Genomic DNA, 18,747 nt, shown 5'->3' on the forward strand with positions numbered 1-18,747 from the left:
TCAAAACATAAGAATTCCTGATTGTGTTTTGGCTCAGCTCATTAGTTTCAAACCAGTAATGGGGCCTAGCCAACCCAGTGATGAGTTACCACTTTGGGGAACACTAATGTGGGCTGGATGGGCTGCTTGTTCTCCATTACATTTGACAGGGCTAGTTGCATGGGGCTAGTTAATCGCCTTGTAGGCCATTTTAATGCACTTTTAGCTGTTGAAACCCGCCTTTCATCATCCCTGACATCACAGAACAGGGATGGTTGACACTGTGCCCTTCCTTACCTCTCTTCAAAAGAGCAGGCCAGTTAGAGAACAGTGGGCATTGACTGACAGTTTAGCAGCAGAATGCCAGCTGTGTAACTGGCCTTGGCTGGTTCCTTCCTTTCCACATCGTTCTCTACTGTAACTGGGTAAGTCTGGAACCTGTCCATTTTGGAAGAGATCCAGTAAGAGGGCCATGGCTGTAGTTAACCCCTGAATTTTGTGGGGAAAGGAAAGAGCACAAATCCTTAAGGGCATATAAACCAAACACATTTGTCATCTATCAAAAGGTGAGTTACCTTACACATGTCACTGAAAACTCTGCACTGAACAGCCTATCTTAGTAAAACAATGACAATTAGCACTCATAGCATTCAAAATTCTGGGGGAAAGGCTGCCTCCTACTAGCTTATGCAGGGAAAGTATCCCATAGGGGAGTGGTACCAACTCAAGAGGAAGAATGAGCCAGAAAGAACTAAGGTTGAAAGTGAGAAACTAGATAGTGATACTGTAACATGATGAGAAATGGGATAATCAATAAAAAAAGTTACAAGACTAGAGGTACTGCAGAAGGGGAAATGATTGGTTTTGGAAACAGATTAGAGTTCAGGTACCAACCATGAAGTCAAGTCACATGCTGGAACGCTGCTTAAGGTAAACTTGGCAAATATGGATGAAAACTTTGGTTTGAATAAAAGGTCTGACTGTTCTATTCCATTACATGTGAGGTTATATAGTTCCTAGAAGTCATTCATTTTTTCTTCTTTCCCCCTAGGCTTCACAGCTGACTTGAGATCCAATACTGGTGGCCAGGCTTTTCCACAATGCGTCTTTGATCACTGGCAGGTTTTGCCTGGAGACCCTTATGATGCCAATTCACGTCCCTTCCAAGTTGTGGCTGAAACACGCAAACGTAAAGGCTTGAAGGAGGGTATTCCACCTCTGGACAACTTCCTAGACAAATTGTAACTACAGCCTCATCCAAGTGAGGGGTAGCCATTACAGTACCCAACTTCATCATGGAATTGGATTACTTCACAAAGCCAGGAAAGAAGTGGGAAACTGAACAAAGCTGAACAAAAACACAAACCAGCATCTAGCAATTATGTCATGTTCACCCAATGAGAAATAAAAAGTATGTGTTGTTGAACAGCTTATTTGGTAGAATTTTATTTCCTCTAGAAGTAGGTTGCTTCATTTAATGGTTTCCAATGCTCAGATACACAAATCAGGTACAGTTTATGGAGACTTGATGGCCTCTAAGCTTATGTCCATTTGTCCCATACTTACTGCTACTTGCTTGGCACACGATAAGAAATTGTTTCTATAGGCTGAAGACATGTTTACGAAGTGTCCTTGCAAAGCCAGAACTCAATTTTGGAAGTGTTGTCTCCTGTTCTCTAGTACAAGAATATGGCTTAGAATTTGACTGTTTCACAAAGCTACATTTCAGCTCTGAAAAAATGAGATCATCTGACCCAGTGAATCTACCTCATCTCCCGGGATCTGCAGCGCTACAACACAGCAGGTTATCTGGTACACAGTCAGTCTTGGGTTCAGGTGAAATGCACAAGCACTGAACGGATATTAAGCTAGCAAACAGCATGGCTTTAAGAACAAAAGCACAAACCTATCAGGTTGCTTAATTCTGTATGAATTAAACATACGGAGACCTAATGCAATGCAAGATCGATCGTATGAGCTGAGAATTGGCTTAGGTAGTCATTTCGGAAAAGGGAAACCATACCTGGTCATTTAGGCACCTCTTATGTATACTTTAAGTCCAAATATACTATAAATGTTAAGATGTGCCTGTAATAGCAAAAGATCAACATTACAATGAAATTGCAGTTTCAGTTCAGTTTCTTTAGGACTACAAATTGGAAAAAGTAAAAAAAGTTTAGTAGGGAAGAGTTTGCAGCACCTAACAGCAGCCTTTCAGTATAGCTCCTGTTACTTTTCAGCAAATTACAGTGAGAGTTACCCAGCTTTTCACACCCCTGATACACTGCTTACAATACACATGTAGATATGAAAAGGTAAGGCGCCTTTGTACTGAAAGGCTTGCAGGCCCTCTGAGGTAGGAAGAACATGATTTTCCTCCCAATTGTGCCCATATGACTTCCAGAATATGGCCTATGTCAGGGGTAGGCAACCTGGACCCCTCCAGATGTTCTGGACTACAGCTCCCATAATCCTCTACCACTGGACAGGCTGGCTGGGGCTGATTAGAAATATAGTCCAAATATCTGGAGGACACCAGGTTGCCTACCTTTGGTATGTTAAATTAAACCTGCAGTTCCCTCCCAAGGTGGTCCTACTCCTGCTTTAAACATATGCTTCCAGAGCCTCTCAGCGTTGTACCACTTAAACTTGCACTTGGTGCTCCTCAGGTACGAAGTCTGGCTATGGAAGAACTTAACAAAAAGGAGCCATTCACACACGTTTCTCCCAGTTATGGAGGATTCCCAGAAACAAATGTGTGCCAAGAATCCTGCAGATGAAGTTGCACTCCATCTGCAGAGTTCCTATTCTTGGGATGCTCAGGAATCACCCAGCTGATAAGGAAATAATGTTCTGTAGAAACCCCTCTCCACTGGAGGCGATTCCACAGTGGCCTCATCTGAACCAGGACTAGCTGGATCAGAGTGTAAACCACTCTCCAATAGTCCTCAAAGCACTCATTAGCCTCTTCAATTGTTTTTTAAACCCTAGAGATTTGATATAGACCTTAGGGTGAGATCCTAACCTGTTTATGCAGTCAAGTATGTCATTCTCACAGTTACCTAAAGAGAATTAGGATCAATCTTTCTAGCAGCAGCTTGTCCACGTTATATGAATTGAGATTATAAAAACAGTTTTCACACAAAATGTGGCATAACACAAGCTAACTCAGCAGAAGCTTAGCACCACACTCAAATCTGAAGCACTGGCCATTTTGCAGGACTTAAAGAACTGCTTTTCCTTGCCCCTTCAGCCAAGGAGAACAAAACCTTGGTCACTTAACGTGAAGTTTCCTTCTGCTGTGACAGAGGTATCAAAGAATGGGCTACCTTCCCCTGCTGTTCGGGAAGAGCGGGAATCAAGCGGCAAGAGATCTTGCATTAGGCTTAGTACCATCTGGTTCTGGTGCCAGTTCTGTCCCATGGTCAAACTTAAGACAGAAGGAGATTTGTGGAGTGTTGTGTGTATCGAGGGTGAAAGAGAAAGGACAATAAGAGGAGGAATAGGCACCCTACACTTCTGATAAGTACAGGAAAAGACAAGCGCAGCCAGAGCTGAAGTCAATTATGTGCGTTCCTGCAATTCAGCCACCAGTACTAGGGTGAGGTCTGAATGCTTCAGTCACACCAAACCAGAAGGCACCTTCAGTGAGTGACCAATATTCCGTTCTCAGTTTGGTGTGAGGATGCACCCAAGAATGGGATGTGTAACTGCCAACTTCATTATTAGGATTGGTTGGTGGCTGAGATTAAGTGGGAGGAAGCAAGTCTTGTAGTGCCCATCTCCCAAGCTCTACACGCCTCCAGCTTAAGCCATGACCACTCAGAAAAGTGAGAGGGGTGGGGACAAAAGGACTGGATGATGAGCTCCTGTGATATGTGGAAGAGAATGAAGGCATCCTAGAACAAGCTTATGTGATCCTTGATAGAAAGGGCTCTTAGCTCTGAGATCCTTTTGGTAATGTGATTGTCACTAGGAAGGCCGCCTTTAACAGCAACTACACTGAAATGGATCTTAATGGCTCAAATAGTGTCTTTTTAAGCACTTTGAGAACTATACGCAGACTCTACGAGGGGAAGCTGTGTCTCACGGCTGAGGAAAGATTATCCTTGAAGGAATCTTCTGAGATGTGGATGCGACCCTATGGGCATGCAACTATACTTGGAGAGAGGGCCAAAGCCTGTTAGGCTTAAGACCCAAGTCTAGGCCTGGTTGTGACTGGAGATAACAATAGGGTTGGGAGCGCAGCAGCTCTGCCTGTCTTGCATCCTCTTCCCCAATGGGAGATGGCGTGGCGCATGCAAAATGGCTTTGCTGTGTGCATGTCTTCTCCAACTGGAGAAAACCTGAATGTAGCAAAGCCAGGAGGATCATCCTTTCAACGGGCCTGCAGGAGACCAAATGTCATACCTGTTAACATCATGGAGGCATGGCCCCTTACATCATTGTTCACTTGGACTTCCAAAAGGCTTTTGACAAAGTCCCTCACCAAAGACTCCCGAGCAAACTTAGCAGTCATGGAGTAGCAGGACAGGTCCTCTTATGGATCAGTAACTGGTTAGAGAACAGAAAGCAGAGAGTAGGAATAAATGGTAAATTCTCCCAATGGAGGGAAGTAAATAGTGGGGTCCCACAGGGATCTGTATTAGGGCCAACACTTTTCATCCTGTTCATAAATGATCTGAAATTAGGAGTGAGCAGGGAAGTGGCCAAGTTTGCAGATGACACCACATTATTTAGGGTGCTTAAACAAGGGATTGTGAAGAGCTTCAAAAGGATTTCTCCAGACTGGGAGAATGGGCATCTAAATGGCAAATGTGGTTCAATGTAAGCAAGTGTAAAGTGATGCACGTTGGGGCAAAAAATCCCAACTTCAAGGATAGCTTGATGGGATCTGAGCTAGTGGTGACCGACCAAGAAAGAGATCTTGGGGTTGTGGTGGACAGCTCGATGAAAATGTCAGCCCAGTGTGCAGCAGCTGTAAAAAAAGCAAACTCCATGTTTGGCATAATTAGAAAAGGAATTGAAAATAGAACTACCAATATCATACTGCCCCTATACAAATCTATGGTGTGGCCACACTTGGATACTGTGTCCAGTTCTGGACACCACACCTAAAAAAAGATATTGTAGAGCTGGAAAAAGTGCAGAAAAGGCAACTAAAATGATCAAGGAGCTGGAGCATCTCCCCCTATGAGAAGGTTACAACATCTGAGATTGTTTAGCTTGGAAAAAAGGGTACGGGGAGACATGATAGAGGTGTACAAAATTATGCATGGTGCTGAGAATGTGGATAGGGAGACATTTTCCCCCCTCTCAAAATAGTAGAACCCGGGGTCATCCTATGAAGCTGATTGGTGGGAGATTCAGGACAGATAAAAGGAAGGACTTCTTCACATAGCTTAAAGTTAAACTATGGAATTTGCTACCACAGGATGTAGTGACGGCCACCAATTTGGCTTTAAAATGGAGTTGGACAAATTCCTGGAGGAAAAGGCTATCACTGGCTCCTAGGCTTGATGGCTATGTGCTACCTCCAGTACCAGAGGCAGTGAGCCTATGTGCACCAGTTGCTGGGGAACATGGGTGGGAGGGTGCTCTTGAACTCATGTCCTGCTTGTGGATTCCCGGTGGACAGCTGGTTGGCCACTGTGTGAACAGAATGCTGGACTAGATGGACCCTTGGTTTGATCCAGCATGGCTGTTCCTATAATTCGGCCTACGGAGTGCTGGGTGAGGGGGTCACTTGCCGTCCATCCCATTCTGGTTGCCCATCCCTGCTGTAAAAGCATTGGAGTTGGCTGCTTCAGAGTAGAGGGACTGAAATGATTGATGCCTTCTGTTGGTCAGAGGAGGTGTCCTACTACCTGCAAAATGGTGATCTTTTCGGCATGCAAATGGGAGGCTTGAAGGAGCAGCACTATCTTGGGCCCTCACCACCGCACTGCCCTTCTTCCAAACCTCCCCGCTGATGCCTTCTTCCAAATCTCCCTTCTGATACCGATTGTAGGAGATGCTCTTTGGGCAGAAGACCAACTGAACAGGGCACACTGATTCGCTGCTTCAGATATGCGGAAGATGGCTAGGACTGGCACTTGTGGGCTCCCAAAGATACTCCTGGGTTGCGGTGAGGGCAGATGGAAGTATTGTGGTGCTGGAAGGAGTCTGAGCAGCGCTGGTTGTTTTTAACCACACAATGTTGAATGGCTGTTGGCTTTTGTTTTGCAGGCTTGTAGGCCAAGGACAGAGGAGTAAAGTGAAAAGGACTAAGGAGTTAATGTTTAAGAATTTTAAAAAGGATTAATGGCAGAAGAGTTAAGAATTAGTAAACCTGAACAGCTTTGCAACTGAAAAGAGCAAAGTAAGCTCTGTGCTGGGCAAAAGGCAGGGAAGAACTTGGGGTGGAATCAAATGGTACTAAGTGAGATCTCTTGACGCATGAACCCTTCCTTTCCTGGGCGATGGGGGGAGTTAACCCATTCTAGGATGGCTCCTCACACCCAAGCCTAGAACCGATAACCCGTGTCCTGAAAGCAAATTACTAGGCTTTTCGTTCACATTTAATGAAAATGGATTAGATGCATGGAGCTGACTTTGCATAGCATTCTCCCACCCCACCCCGCCCCCATTCTTGTGCTTTTTTGCACCTGTAACTAAACAGTCTCTGAGCAGCATAAATTTCCAAATATGAAAAAAATTCCGGATTTGGGAAAGAGCTGGTGATGTGACTAGAGAGGAAGGGGAGAGGAGAGCGTAAGTTCACACAACTGTTTCACAAAGATTTATCCTCTCCCTGAAGATTTATTATAAGCTCCAATGAAAGGTCAAGAATGCAAACAAATGTGACTCCTTTTCTCTTGTCCTTACATCTGGGATAAACATAGGCTCCTGTCATTCCAGAGTAATTAAGTGCCTTTTTAATTTTTCTTTTAAAAAAACTGTTTACATTATTGCTAGATGTAACAAAAAAATTAAAATTAGGGTATGGAATCCACATAGCAAAGCCATGCCAGTTTCTTCATAATAAGCTTGAAGGGCTGACTTGTTCAAAAACAGACCATATTTTTTCCAAGTAAAGAGAGAAGTAAAAGCCCAAGATGATTAAAAAAATCCTTCCAGTCAGTTTTCTTCCTCTTGCAGTAGTACTGTCAATTACACATGTAGCAGGTAACAGAATCCATTTTCTTCCTTCAATAAATATCCAAACTAAGGTCCAGACAGCAGATGGTCCGTGGATTTAGGCATGCGAATGGCAGCCATGTGCAATTTCAGACCGGCGGATTTTGCCAGCTTTTAGTCCAGGGAGATGATGTCAGGAATGTTGCTCCCACTGCTGGTGAGAACTGCTGTCTCGCTCCGGCCTGAGGAACTAACGCGAGCGCTGCTCTCATGGTGGCTGGTGGAGGTGATGATGTTGCCGGGAGTGGTGCTTGTTGGCAATGTCGAGGTGAGACTATCCAAAAACATAGGAGCACAGTACTGCTTGAAACAAATAATGATGCATATAAGAGAGACTAGATGCACAAGGAGGGGAAAAAACACAAGCATCCAAGCTACTAGAGTAAGGAAACTGCATCAAGCTTCAGCTAAGACATGGCCAATGCCAATCTGGCTATTGTAAGCCACCAATGAATGGCTCAAAGAGGGCAATTTTGGAACACCGCATTACACAGACACACAGGGTGGAGAACATGTGGCCCTCCAGATGTCGCTGGGCTGCAATTCCAGTCATCCCTCACCACTGGCCATGCTGTGGCTAGGGCTGATGGGAGTTGCAGTCCACCAACACCTGGTGGGCCATGTATTCCCTACCCCTGCTACAAAGGAATCGGTCCACACAGTACATTATTAGCCATACGCACAGGCCATGCTTATCTGTCACCTATCCAGACACCCTCAGTGTGCTGCCTTGTGGACATGAGGTGGGATACAAATGAAATTATTAAAAAGCGTTGCTCTGCTATGAAATCGTTTCTAGCACTTCATGTTTCTAGTGCACATGCCTCACAGGGATGTTGAAAGTTTCAACAACAAATTTAACCTGAGAATGCTACAGAGGGGCCATGGGACAGCAGTCAAGGCCTTTTTAATCTGCAAAAAGTGTAGGACTATCAGTACTAAGAGGGCTTTCCCCCCTTCACTCATTTCCAAGTAATTCCAGTTTAATTCATATTTCTAAGATGTTATTAACAAAAGTAGATCATTTGTAGTCAAAAGACTTACCTGTGGATCAACTTGGATTAAAGAAAGAAAATCCAGACCTAGGAAGAAGAGACACGCTGCCTTTAGAGAACAGGTAAGATTTTATTAAAGGCTGCGTCAACAGAGCCAGTCTAGCAAGAGGTTGGAGTCTAGGACTGGGGAGAGCTAGGTTCCAGTCCCCACCCAGCCATGAAGCTCAGCTATTATCTTGGGCCAGTTATCATCTCCCAGCCTAACCTACCTCACAGGGTAGGATAAACAAGGAAGACAGAATGGAAGGAGTGGCTGGGGAGCAGATAAAATGCATAGACAGAACTGTCAGACTGGATAGGCTGACGTTGAAAAGCTTTTTTAAAAGTGTTCCCAGGGACAGATGTTGGAGCTGCCCATACAAATCAATGGAGAAATCCAATTTAATGTAGCTGGGATTGGGCACAAGCGTGTTCACCCTACTGCCCAGAAAAAATCTCAAATGGAGAAAAATTCCCAAATACAATCCAATGAGGACTATGTATGAGGATAGAAAAAAAGGAAAACCCAGCCAGGAGAATGGGGAGTAGAAAAAGAAAGGGAATGGTGTGGCTAGAATCCTGAGCAGAAGCATTCCACACATATAGACCCCACCAATATGCTCTACCACCAAGCTCTGGCTCTTTCCTGAAATATACCCAGCTGAACTACCGCCTACAGTGCATGCTTTTTCAGCAAAAGAAAGCCCTTACTGAGCCTGAGAAAAGGACAAGAAATGTATCAAAAAAATATTATATCGGGCAACACTACAAATACATTTCAGAACCAGGAAGGATTTGCTGGATATCTTCAGTAATGTAGGGCAAAGTTTGGGAAGTGTGCAAATTCACATTTCAATTCAAGAAGTTGGATAAAGAATTCTTGTTCTGCCAGCAGAAGGATACCGCTTGCGAAACTGGAGTTCTGTGCCCTCTCCTCCCCAGTGAAGCCCCCACCCTCCTGTGGCCTCCAAGTCTCCCCTGGAGGATCCCCTAACTCTCGGAACAGATTTGAAGGGTGCATGGGGGAAGAGGCTGCAGTGGGGAGGATGAAGAAGTCCTGTTCCACCAGGGGTATCCTTCCGATGGCAGATCAAGGATTCTGGATCCAAGCCAAGATATGTAGCTGTTTGAACACTGACGCTTTCAAGTTGCAACTTAATTCAGTTAAAAGTTTGAACCAAATCTTCCACTGGCTCTATACGCCGAGTGACTGTTATAAAAGAATTAAATGGGCTTATGTACTAGGTATATATGCCAAAGGCTTACACTGCTTTCCTTTAAGAAGGTTGGGTGGCTGAAGATTCAACTTTGCTGATAACACTGATAGCGATAACTGTAACTGCAATATTCCAAGTGAATTACACTGCAATCAGATGTCAATTAATAAAGGGTAGCAAGAAAAATCTCATTAAGTACTGAAAGAGTGAGAAGAGATGCACCACTTTGCGTGTGAACAAGAGAGTTAAAGCAGGCCAAGAGATAAACTAATAAATTATTCCAGCACATAATTAATATTCTGTACTTTAGATTTTGAGTTGACAGGTTATCTGAATCTTGAGCAAAGTATATTCTCAGTGCACATTCAACAAATGTGGGAGTTTAAAGTCTAGAATAAAGCACACAAGTATTATGTACATGTTGGAAATTATATGTTTGGGGTGCAGGAGGGAAGTTCAGACACTTCCCCACGTAGCCTCACTGGCTTCTTACCTTTGCTCCAATTACTATCAGAATGAGTTCAAGAAAACAGACACACACACCAAGAAGTCTACCTACCAGGCAAGTCTGAAGAAATACTCGATATTGGTGGATGATGGAATGGTACAGGGTAGTCCGTTAATGAGGGTGGAATCGCAGTAGGATCCACTGTGCTCACCCCAGGGACTCGAACAGAGGATGGCTGATACATGAGCACCCTGTTTGAAACAGCAGGTGAGAAGTTAGAAATAACCCAGTTCTAAGGGAAGTAATGTCCAACAGTGACCTCTTGTTCATGATGTCACTAGAATACAGCACAATTAACTAGCGTGTGGCACTTCCATGGGATGTCTTTAGTAAAATATTTCTTTTTTGTTTATTTGGATTTCTATCCTGTTAATATGTCCCAAAACAGGCCCTCGTGGAGACTGACAAACACACAATATATTTTTAATATTCAGTTAAAAACAAAGTGATAATTAAAATCAGAATCTAATCACTTTTTTAAAAAGCAAATAACATATCCCCATCCAAGGCAAAAATATGTGCGAATCTTGACTTTTAACAGCAGTCATGATTTAAGAGAAAGCAAAAAGTTAAACACAGAGTTTGGTGCGGGAGATTTAAACATACTATCATCGATGTGTACATGGTAAAAGCCACTTGCGTGCAGCACTAATGAGACAGATGCAAATCTTGCCCAATAAAGTCCTGTTTTATTTACTATTTGAGCTGGTCTCTCCATACAGAAAAACCTCCACATACCATGTTCCTGCTTTACTCAGTTCTCCTGTAAGGCATCTGCTGCCTCTTTAGAATCCAAACTAGCCAGGATTGTGAGCAAGTGTGGGAGCCGTGCCTTCTGGCATCTCAGAAGTCAGAGAGGTGGCCGATTCAAGATGCCCAGTGACCGGGGCCTGAACTCCTTGCCCACAAGAAACACAGGAAGCTGCCATATACCGAATCAGACCATTGGTGTATACAGCTCAATGCTGTCTACTGCACTGACTGTCAGTAAAGACCGTCAGTGGAGGCTGGTGGCTCCGATGTCAGTGGGACAGTGAATCCACTCTGGGTTTCAGTCAGAACTCTAAAAGAGCGATCGTTTTTATCCGCTTCGGATGGTATACCAACTACGCCCTTATCTGGACAGAAACAGCCTAGCTACAGTTATCCATTCTCTGATAGCCTCTCATCTGGATTATTGCAATGTGTTATACGTGGGGGTGCCTTTGAAAACGGTCTCGAAGCTTCAGCTAGTCCAAAATAGGGCAGCAATATTGTTAACAGGGACTGGCCAATGAGATCACATTACGCCAGTACTTTTCCAGCTGCACTGGCTGCCAGTCCATTTCTGGGCCCAATTCAAAGTGCTGGTATTAACATTCAAAGCCCTAAACGGCTTGGGGTCAGGTTATCTGAAGGAATGCCTCCTCCTATATATGCCTATCTGGACCCTAGGATCATCCTCAGGGGTCCTTCTCTGGGAGCCCCTGCCAAAGGAAGTGAGGTGGGTAGCTACCAGGAAGAGGGCCTTTTCTGCTGTGGCACCACAGCTGTGGAATGAGCTCCCTAGAGAAGTTCGCCTGGAACCTACATTGAACTCCTTCTGGTGCCAGGTGAAGACCTTTTTATTCTCAGTATTTTAGCATTTTATTCTTTTAGCTCTGGTGTTTTAAATCTGTATTTTAAATCTCGGCATTGCTGCTAGGTTTTATTCTGGTTGTATTGTTACATTGTGGTTTTAAGCTTTAATATTTTATATTGTTTTATACCGTTTTAATTTTTGTGAACCGCCCAGAGAGCTTCAGATATTGGGCAGTACAGAAATGAAATAAATACATACTTATCCAAGGTGCACCTTGGATAGTTCCTTTAGAGCTCTGACTGATCCTGACTGAAACCTGGAGCGGATTCACCACCCCACTGACATTGGAGCCACCAGCCTCCACTGAAGACCCTGTCCTTAAGGTTTCAGATAAGAGTTTTTCCCAGCCCTACCTGGAGATGCCACTGAACCTGGGCCACAGAATTCAGTTTTTGGATTGTGAAAGTGTAAACTGTTTAATAATTTTGCAATGTGGGCAAAACACATGGAAGAGACCAGAGATCTCTTCTGTTTTTCAACGTCTGACCACATGCTTTGCATACAGAAGGTTCCAGTTTTCATCCCTGGCATCTCCAGTAAAAACATTCTCAAGTAGCAGAGCTGAGAAAGAGTTGGAGCAGACAGTACTTGACTAGATAAACCATTTTCATATATGAACATATTAATTCCTTTCCACCATCAAAATGTAGGCAAAGGAAAAGGAAGCAGAGAGGGAAATGGTAATTAGCTGTGAGAATTTAGCTGCATTGAAAGTGGTTTAGAACTCCTAGTAATGTCAGATTGTTCTACACAGAGTATGGAAGGGACTCTTCTAGTATTCAGAATAATTCCGTTCTACATTCAGAGGAAGGACCAACTGACATGTGAATGAAAATACTGCCTTTTTGCAAGGTGTGATGTTGGCCGTGTCAAGAGCAGCCATTACAGTCAGCCTAGAAAGGGATGGAAATGAGGCAATAACCCAGCTGTGTGGGAGAGGCTCACCAGGTACTTAAAAATTTAAATCCAAGTTTCATATGGCACAACCGCATTCTAACTGAAGCCAAAAAGGATAGAAAAGGTTTTGTGAGGACTAAGAAATTGTGTCTTAATCAAGGTGAGATGAATTAACTTTGTGTGCCTCTGTTAAGAGATACTTATCGACAAATGGCAAGATGAAAGCCTGTAAGGATTAGCTAATACCAACAGACCTCTTCATAGCCACTGTGCCAGTATGGGCGCCCATTTGAGCCACCCAAGTAGCAACGCCCCTCCCAAAGTCCAGACCCAAATGCTTTGGTAGTGTTACTGAGTGGTTAGGCAACGTGAGGAAAGAAAACCTCCCTCCTGGATCTTGTTCGGAAATCTTTAATCCACATTTCCCATCTAGATTGGGGGGGGGGGGTATTGAGACAACAGGAAAACAGAGGATACATAAAACAGGAAAGTAAAACTATATCTTCAGTCTAACTAGCTTCAAAGTTACTCCTCCATGACAGTCACTGGAGAAGGCCTCATACGTCTATGCCTCTACCCCCTTCCTGGGAGAGAAGCCAGGGTCTGGAACAATAATGCATCTGGCTATCCAAGGACCCCTGGTCTCAAAAGAAAAGGAATTCACCCCCTTTTTATCAGGGGTAGCCAAAGGAGGAGGACAAAGGAGTCAGACACAGACACACAGGACTTGCCAATCAAGTGCAAATCATGCATACAGTGAGCACACACCTGCTCCTTATTAGGATGGACAGAGAAAGGGGCCAGCTGTTAATTAAGGGAAAGATACTTGGCCCAGTTTCAGCAAACCGGCTATCTCAAAAAGGAGACTTAATAAAAGAAACTAGGTATGGAAAGGCAGCCCCATGTCACAGCCCCATTCTTCTGGGCTGGCTTCAAGAAACCATGCCAGCACTAGAGACCCAATGAACGATCTGGGGCTTCTGTTCCACAGTTACAATTCATGATAAATAGGAAAGCTAGAAAGTGAGCTGCTGAATCAAAGACAAAAGAGAATCCAGCCCCCTTTGCAGCTACAAAATTAATTTATATGGTAATAATTCAGACAACCATCATGTGTTGAGTTGCTCCAAGTTAAAGAAAATCTCAAACACAGACCTCAAAGTGGCTGTCTTACAACAGAGAAACTTTAGGGACAGAATTCAGCGTGAGACCTCAGAGCTGACATTCATTGTTAAGTATAACACCTTGGAACTTGGCTTGAACAGATCAACCAAATGGCTTAGTCATTATGGTCTGTAGAGTCCAAGTCCCATCTTGTAGTTCACTTTCTTTAATATTGTAGATGTCTCTTTAAACTGAAATGGAGTGTTTGTTTTCTACCTGCCTGTAACCGACCTTTCCATCTTGTTTCTGTCCATTCCTGCATCTGACAAAGTGGGCTTAGCCCATGAAACCTCATGCCTTAGTAATAAAACACTGTTAGTCTCTAAGGTGCCACAGACTCTTTTTGTTTCCAAGCTAAACAGGTATGGCAGCTATCTGACCAGAAAACTACCAGTTGCAATAGAATGATTCTGAGACCTGAACCACCTTTTCCGCTTTAGGAATCTTCAAAGTAATCTACAGCTTACTTGTAATTTTAAATCTCTCTTTTGCTTAACAGGTTTGTTTTGTCCACTGGTTGTTCAAAGTGCTTGACAATCAAAGTCTTACAGATGCCTGCAATATGCTATTCTTGATATAATTTAAAGCCCTGTTGTGCAGCCCGCCAAGACCCACAGCTGTCATCATGAAAACCACTGCCCAAAAAGCTGTGGCATGAATGACAGTGGTAAAACAGTCTTCAGAGGTTGCTAGGGTGGGGAGGTGGCTTTACCTGCAACTTTGTAGCAATCCGAATCACTGCTTTACTGCTGCTAATGGTGGGGATAAAGCAGCAATCTGGTCAGGGGAGACTACTTTCCATTGTCTCCATTTTGACACATGGAGCTATGAGTGCACTTGTAGAGGGAAACATTATCTCAGGAACACCTAAAGCACCAATTTCCTAACTCCTAAACCCATAGTGGGATTTGATCTGTCTGTAGGCCGACTCTGAAAATGCGAAGTTGATCACCCTTCGTGAAGTTCAATGCTGGTTTTGTATACACATTGGGTGATCTCCTCCCACTGGCCAGGACAAGGCAAGGAGCATGTGACCAACATCTTTGCCTTGGTCCTGGCCTCTGCGGCTCCCATCTTCCAGTTCTGTCCTAGCCAAGCTAAAGAAAGAGTAGCGATAGAGGAGCCTCTTTCCCTCTGAGAAAGGAAAGGATGAAGTGACAGGATAAAGTGCACCCCCATGAGAAGCTGGTTTAGATGATTCCTGTGTGTTAGAGTGGAGTCCTAATGAAACCATAGCCTTAGACAAGGGGGGTGGGAATCATTATTAAAACAGACAAGTATAAGAGGGTTCCTTGGTAAGGTCTAGGACAGACCATTCCCCTCCTTCTTTGGATAGCTCCTGTACCTGGGGAGAATCTGTGGAAGCAATCTTAGGATTGCTATGATTACCCACAGTCACGTCCCAGGGATTGGGAGACTCTGGTGCAGAGCTTGCTCAAGAACAGAGTTCTGCTGTAGGTTGGACAGTTGGCTTATGGCTCTTAGAGCACTTAGTCAAGGCAGGTTGCTTACCTGTTACTGTAGTTCTTCGAGTGGTTACCTGTGCATAACACACATGGGCTCTGCACCTACGCTGAACCTCATTCGGGAATCTTCTAAAGCTGAGGAATGTTTTTGGCGGGAACCTTCCCCCACTGTCCATATCCCAGCGGGTTTCTGCCTGTTCCCTCAGTTCCTTGAGACTGCCTACTGTGGCCCTGGATCCAAGGGAAAACACACACCTCAGTACCAACATCAAAATCGACATTGACACCAAAGTGGGGAGTGTCGGTGGATTGTGTGATGCACAGATGACCACTTGAAGAACTACAGGCACAAGTAAGGAACCTGCCTTCCTTCTTCATGGACTCTGTGCATCACATATATCGGTGATTAACAGGCTCACTAACCGGAGGTGGGTAGGTGTCTCGCTATAAGATCAGTGACAGCATGGCTTGGCCAAAGGCACAATCTGAACGTGCTTTGACATCCAGTTTGTAGTGCTTTACAAACAGCGAGGGTTTCAATCATGTTGCTATTTTACATAAGCCCAACAATGGAACACCTTTGCCAAAGGCTGTAGATGTGGCAACCTCTTGTGTCAAATGGGCCCGGATGTGAGACAGGCGCTCCTGACAGCTCATAGGCTAAACAAATTGTTTGTACTATCAATGAGGCTAGCCTTTGAGATGACACAGGAAGACCCCGTAGCAAACAAAAAGTCATTGTGTTTTACGAAAGGATGCTGTTCTTGATCTATAAAAAGCCAATGCCCTGTTCACATCCAGAGCATGCAGCTTGCTCTCCAGTTCAGAAGATGACTATGGGGAAAAAGGCGGCAGTGAAATAGATTGATTGACATGGAAATCTGAGACCACCTCTGGTAAAAAATCAACATTCGGTCTCAGATCAATTTTGTCTTTGTGGAAAATCAGATAGGGATGATCAACTCTCAGAGCACAAATTTCACTAACATGCATGGAGGAAGTGATAGCAACTAAAAAGGCAACTTTCCAACACAATAGATGGAGGTTCGCTGTAGCCACAGGCTCAAAAGCTTTTGAGAGCACAGCATGCAAGACAATGGAGCAGCTCCATTGAGGCATCAGAGTTCTTCACCGGAAGTGCCAAATTCTTTACCCCTCACAAAAACCAATGGGTAGTATGATGTGTAAAGAGTGAAAGCCCTTGTACTTGTCCTCAATAAGGCAAAAGGCTAAATAAATCCTTATGGATGAAAGCTTCAACCCTTTCTGGAGCAAGTGGTGAAGGAATTAAAAAAAAACATTTTCAATTGATCCTGTGAGTGGATTAAAACCCTGAACTTCTGCAACCTTTGTAAAATAAGACCATTTAGCAGCATAAGACTACTGTATGACAGGTTTCCTGGCCACATCTAAGACAGTTTGGACTCCTAATAGAATCTGAACAGGGTTACTCGCAGATTCTCCAGGCTGTGAGTTTCAATGTGTCCAGGTGCTGGATCTTGCCTTGATCCCAAGAGATTAGGTCTGGGATCTGTGGGATTCTCGTAGAAATTCTTCATTGGATAGGCAAAGTAGAGTCATGAACCATGACTCTCTTGGCCACCAAGAGGCGATCAAGATGCAAACCGTCACATCTTCTGTCCATTTCTGGAGGGTCCTCAAGAGGAGTGGGAATGGAGGAAAGAGGTAGAACAGCTCCTCTTGCCACTGGAGTTGGAAAGCATTGCCCAGTGACAATGGGCCAATCCCCACTCTTGTGGAGAACCTCGTGCAAATCGCATTCGATGGAGTTGCAAACAAGTCTGTCATTGGGTGACCCCAACTCCAAAATAGGGGACGTATGATGGTCGGGGACATTTGCCACTCATGGTAAGGTTGATACAAACAGCTTAGAGCATCTGTTAAAACATTGTCCTCTCCTGCAATGAGAAGAGTTCTCAAAATGATGTTCAGCTGAATTGCCCAATCGAACATGTCCACTGTTAGGTCCATGAGCTTGGAGGAGTGTGTGCCCCCTTGTTTCTTGATATGCCAAAGCGCAGCTGTACTGTTGGTAAGGATTTGTACATGCCTTCCTTGTAGGTAAGTCTCAAAGGCACGCATCACCTTCCAGACTGCAAGGAATTCCAAGAAATGAATGTGATACTGTGTCTCCACTCCAGACCATGTCCTTTGGATTCGGAGCAGGCCACAGTGCGCCCCCCATCCCGAGAGAGAAGCGTCTGTTGTTAATATCCGTGTAGGGGATGGTTGGACAAAAGGAGCGCCTTGACACAGGTTGTGGGGCTGCATCCACCACAACAGGGAGTTGGCTACCTTTCTGGAATTTTTAATCGACAGCGTCGAGTATCAGTGGTGGAACTGAAGTTCCAGAGCAGCCACTTTTGCAATGGTCACATCTGAAGCCTTGCCCAATGTAAACTGTGATCGTAACTGCCATATGTCCCAGGAGCGTTTGAATCATATGAGAAGGGACTAGCCACCGAGAATAAAGGGTATTTCCTAGGATAATTAACTTGTCCTGTTGAGGAAGGTAAGCACGTGCAACTGTTGAATCCACTAGTGCCCCTAAAACTTTGAGGTTTTGAGATGGCCTTAAGGTTGACTTTTCTTTGTTCACATATAGGCCTAAGGCTCCCAGAAGGATCAGAACAATCTCGATGGCACAATGCAGGTAGTCTTTGGAATCTGAGACAAGGAGCCAGTCGTCCAGGTAAGGGTAGACTTCAATGCCCTGAAATCGAAGGTACACACACAAAACTGCCATGCACTTTGTAAAGACTCTTGGAGGGGTTGCTAATCCGAAAGGTAGGACTCAGAACTGGAACATGTCGGTTCTGATGATGAATCTCAGAAATTTCTGGTGGGCAGCTGTGATTGCTATATGAAAATATGTGTCCTTCAGGTCTACGGCTGCAAATCAAACATCCTTCCAGAGGAGGGGAAGGATCAATGCCAATGTGGTCATTCTGAACTTTCTGGGGGTAACGAATTTGTTCAGATTCCTTAAATCTAGGATCGGGCGGAGTCCTCCATACCATTTCGGTACTGTAAAATACTGGGAGAAAAAGCCGTTCTCTGTTTGGTATGGCAGAACTCTCTGAATTGCTCCTTTTTGGAGCACAGTCGTCGTCTCTAGAAGTAAGGTCTCTGATGGGGGCATCACCCGAACAGTCCCCAGTGCGGGAAGGGTATGGAACTCTATTTTGTATCCCCCGACTGATTATATTTAACACCCAACTGTCTGTTATTATTGCATTCCAGGTTGAAAGGAACTGAGCAAGTATGGAGCCGAAAAAGGGCTGACTGGGGAGATCATACACAGAGAGTATTAGGAAGTTAAAGCTGACACTTGAAGGCAGGGTCATTCCTTCCACACCCGTGGAAGTACTTAGAGGAGGGAGTTTGCTTCCTCTGTTGTTGGGGTGGCTGGTACTGAGGGTAATGGTCAAATGATTGTTTGGTGGAGTACGGCTGCTGCTAGCGGAACCACTTGCAAGGTCTGTAGGGTTGCTGCTGGTATTAAGGCCCCAGACCCATTTTTCTGGCAGTTGTTTTTGCCTTTTGTACAGAATCCATATATTCAGATGTTGAACAGCCCCTCACCATCAAATGGCAGGTCCTCTATTCTGGAATGGGCCTCAGGAGTCAAGCCAGCAGATCGTAACCAGGCATGCCTCCT

At 44.4% G+C, this 18,747-nt stretch overlaps 2 protein-coding genes across 8 annotated transcripts in view; one reads left to right on the forward strand and one right to left on the reverse strand.

The window, feature by feature from the left end:
• The window catches only part of LOC146351930 (elongation factor 2-like), a 31,080-nt gene extending 29,668 nt beyond the window's left edge, over positions 1-1,412 (forward strand). The window contains exon 15 of the mRNA XM_084832860.1: positions 1,031-1,412. Coding sequence (XP_084688986.1) covers positions 1,031-1,224 — 194 coding nt within the window. The 3' untranslated portion in view covers positions 1,225-1,412. The remainder of the gene's footprint in view (positions 1-1,030) is intronic.
• Positions 1,403-18,747, reverse strand: part of PIAS2 (protein inhibitor of activated STAT 2) — a 55,002-nt gene continuing 37,657 nt past the window's right edge. For 3 of the 7 annotated variants that reach the window (XM_084832864.1, XM_084832862.1, XM_084832861.1), the window contains 3 exons: positions 9,969-10,108; positions 8,203-8,240; positions 6,764-7,461 (listed from right to left, as the gene is read on the reverse strand). In XM_084832864.1, the coding sequence (XP_084688990.1) occupies positions 7,273-7,461; positions 8,203-8,240; positions 9,969-10,108 (367 nt within the window). In that variant the 3' untranslated portion in view covers positions 6,764-7,272. Of the gene's footprint in view, positions 7,462-8,202; positions 8,241-9,968; positions 10,109-18,747 lie in introns of all 7 variants that reach the window. The other 4 variants (XM_084832865.1, XM_084832863.1, XM_084832867.1 and 1 more) reach the window with 2 other exon arrangements.

The sequence above is a fragment of the Heloderma suspectum genome, chromosome 2 (genome assembly GCF_057233095.1).
Source record: "Heloderma suspectum isolate Gila_16-S chromosome 2, 16-S_ref, whole genome shotgun sequence".
Lineage (NCBI taxonomy): Eukaryota > Metazoa > Chordata > Lepidosauria > Squamata > Helodermatidae > Heloderma > Heloderma suspectum.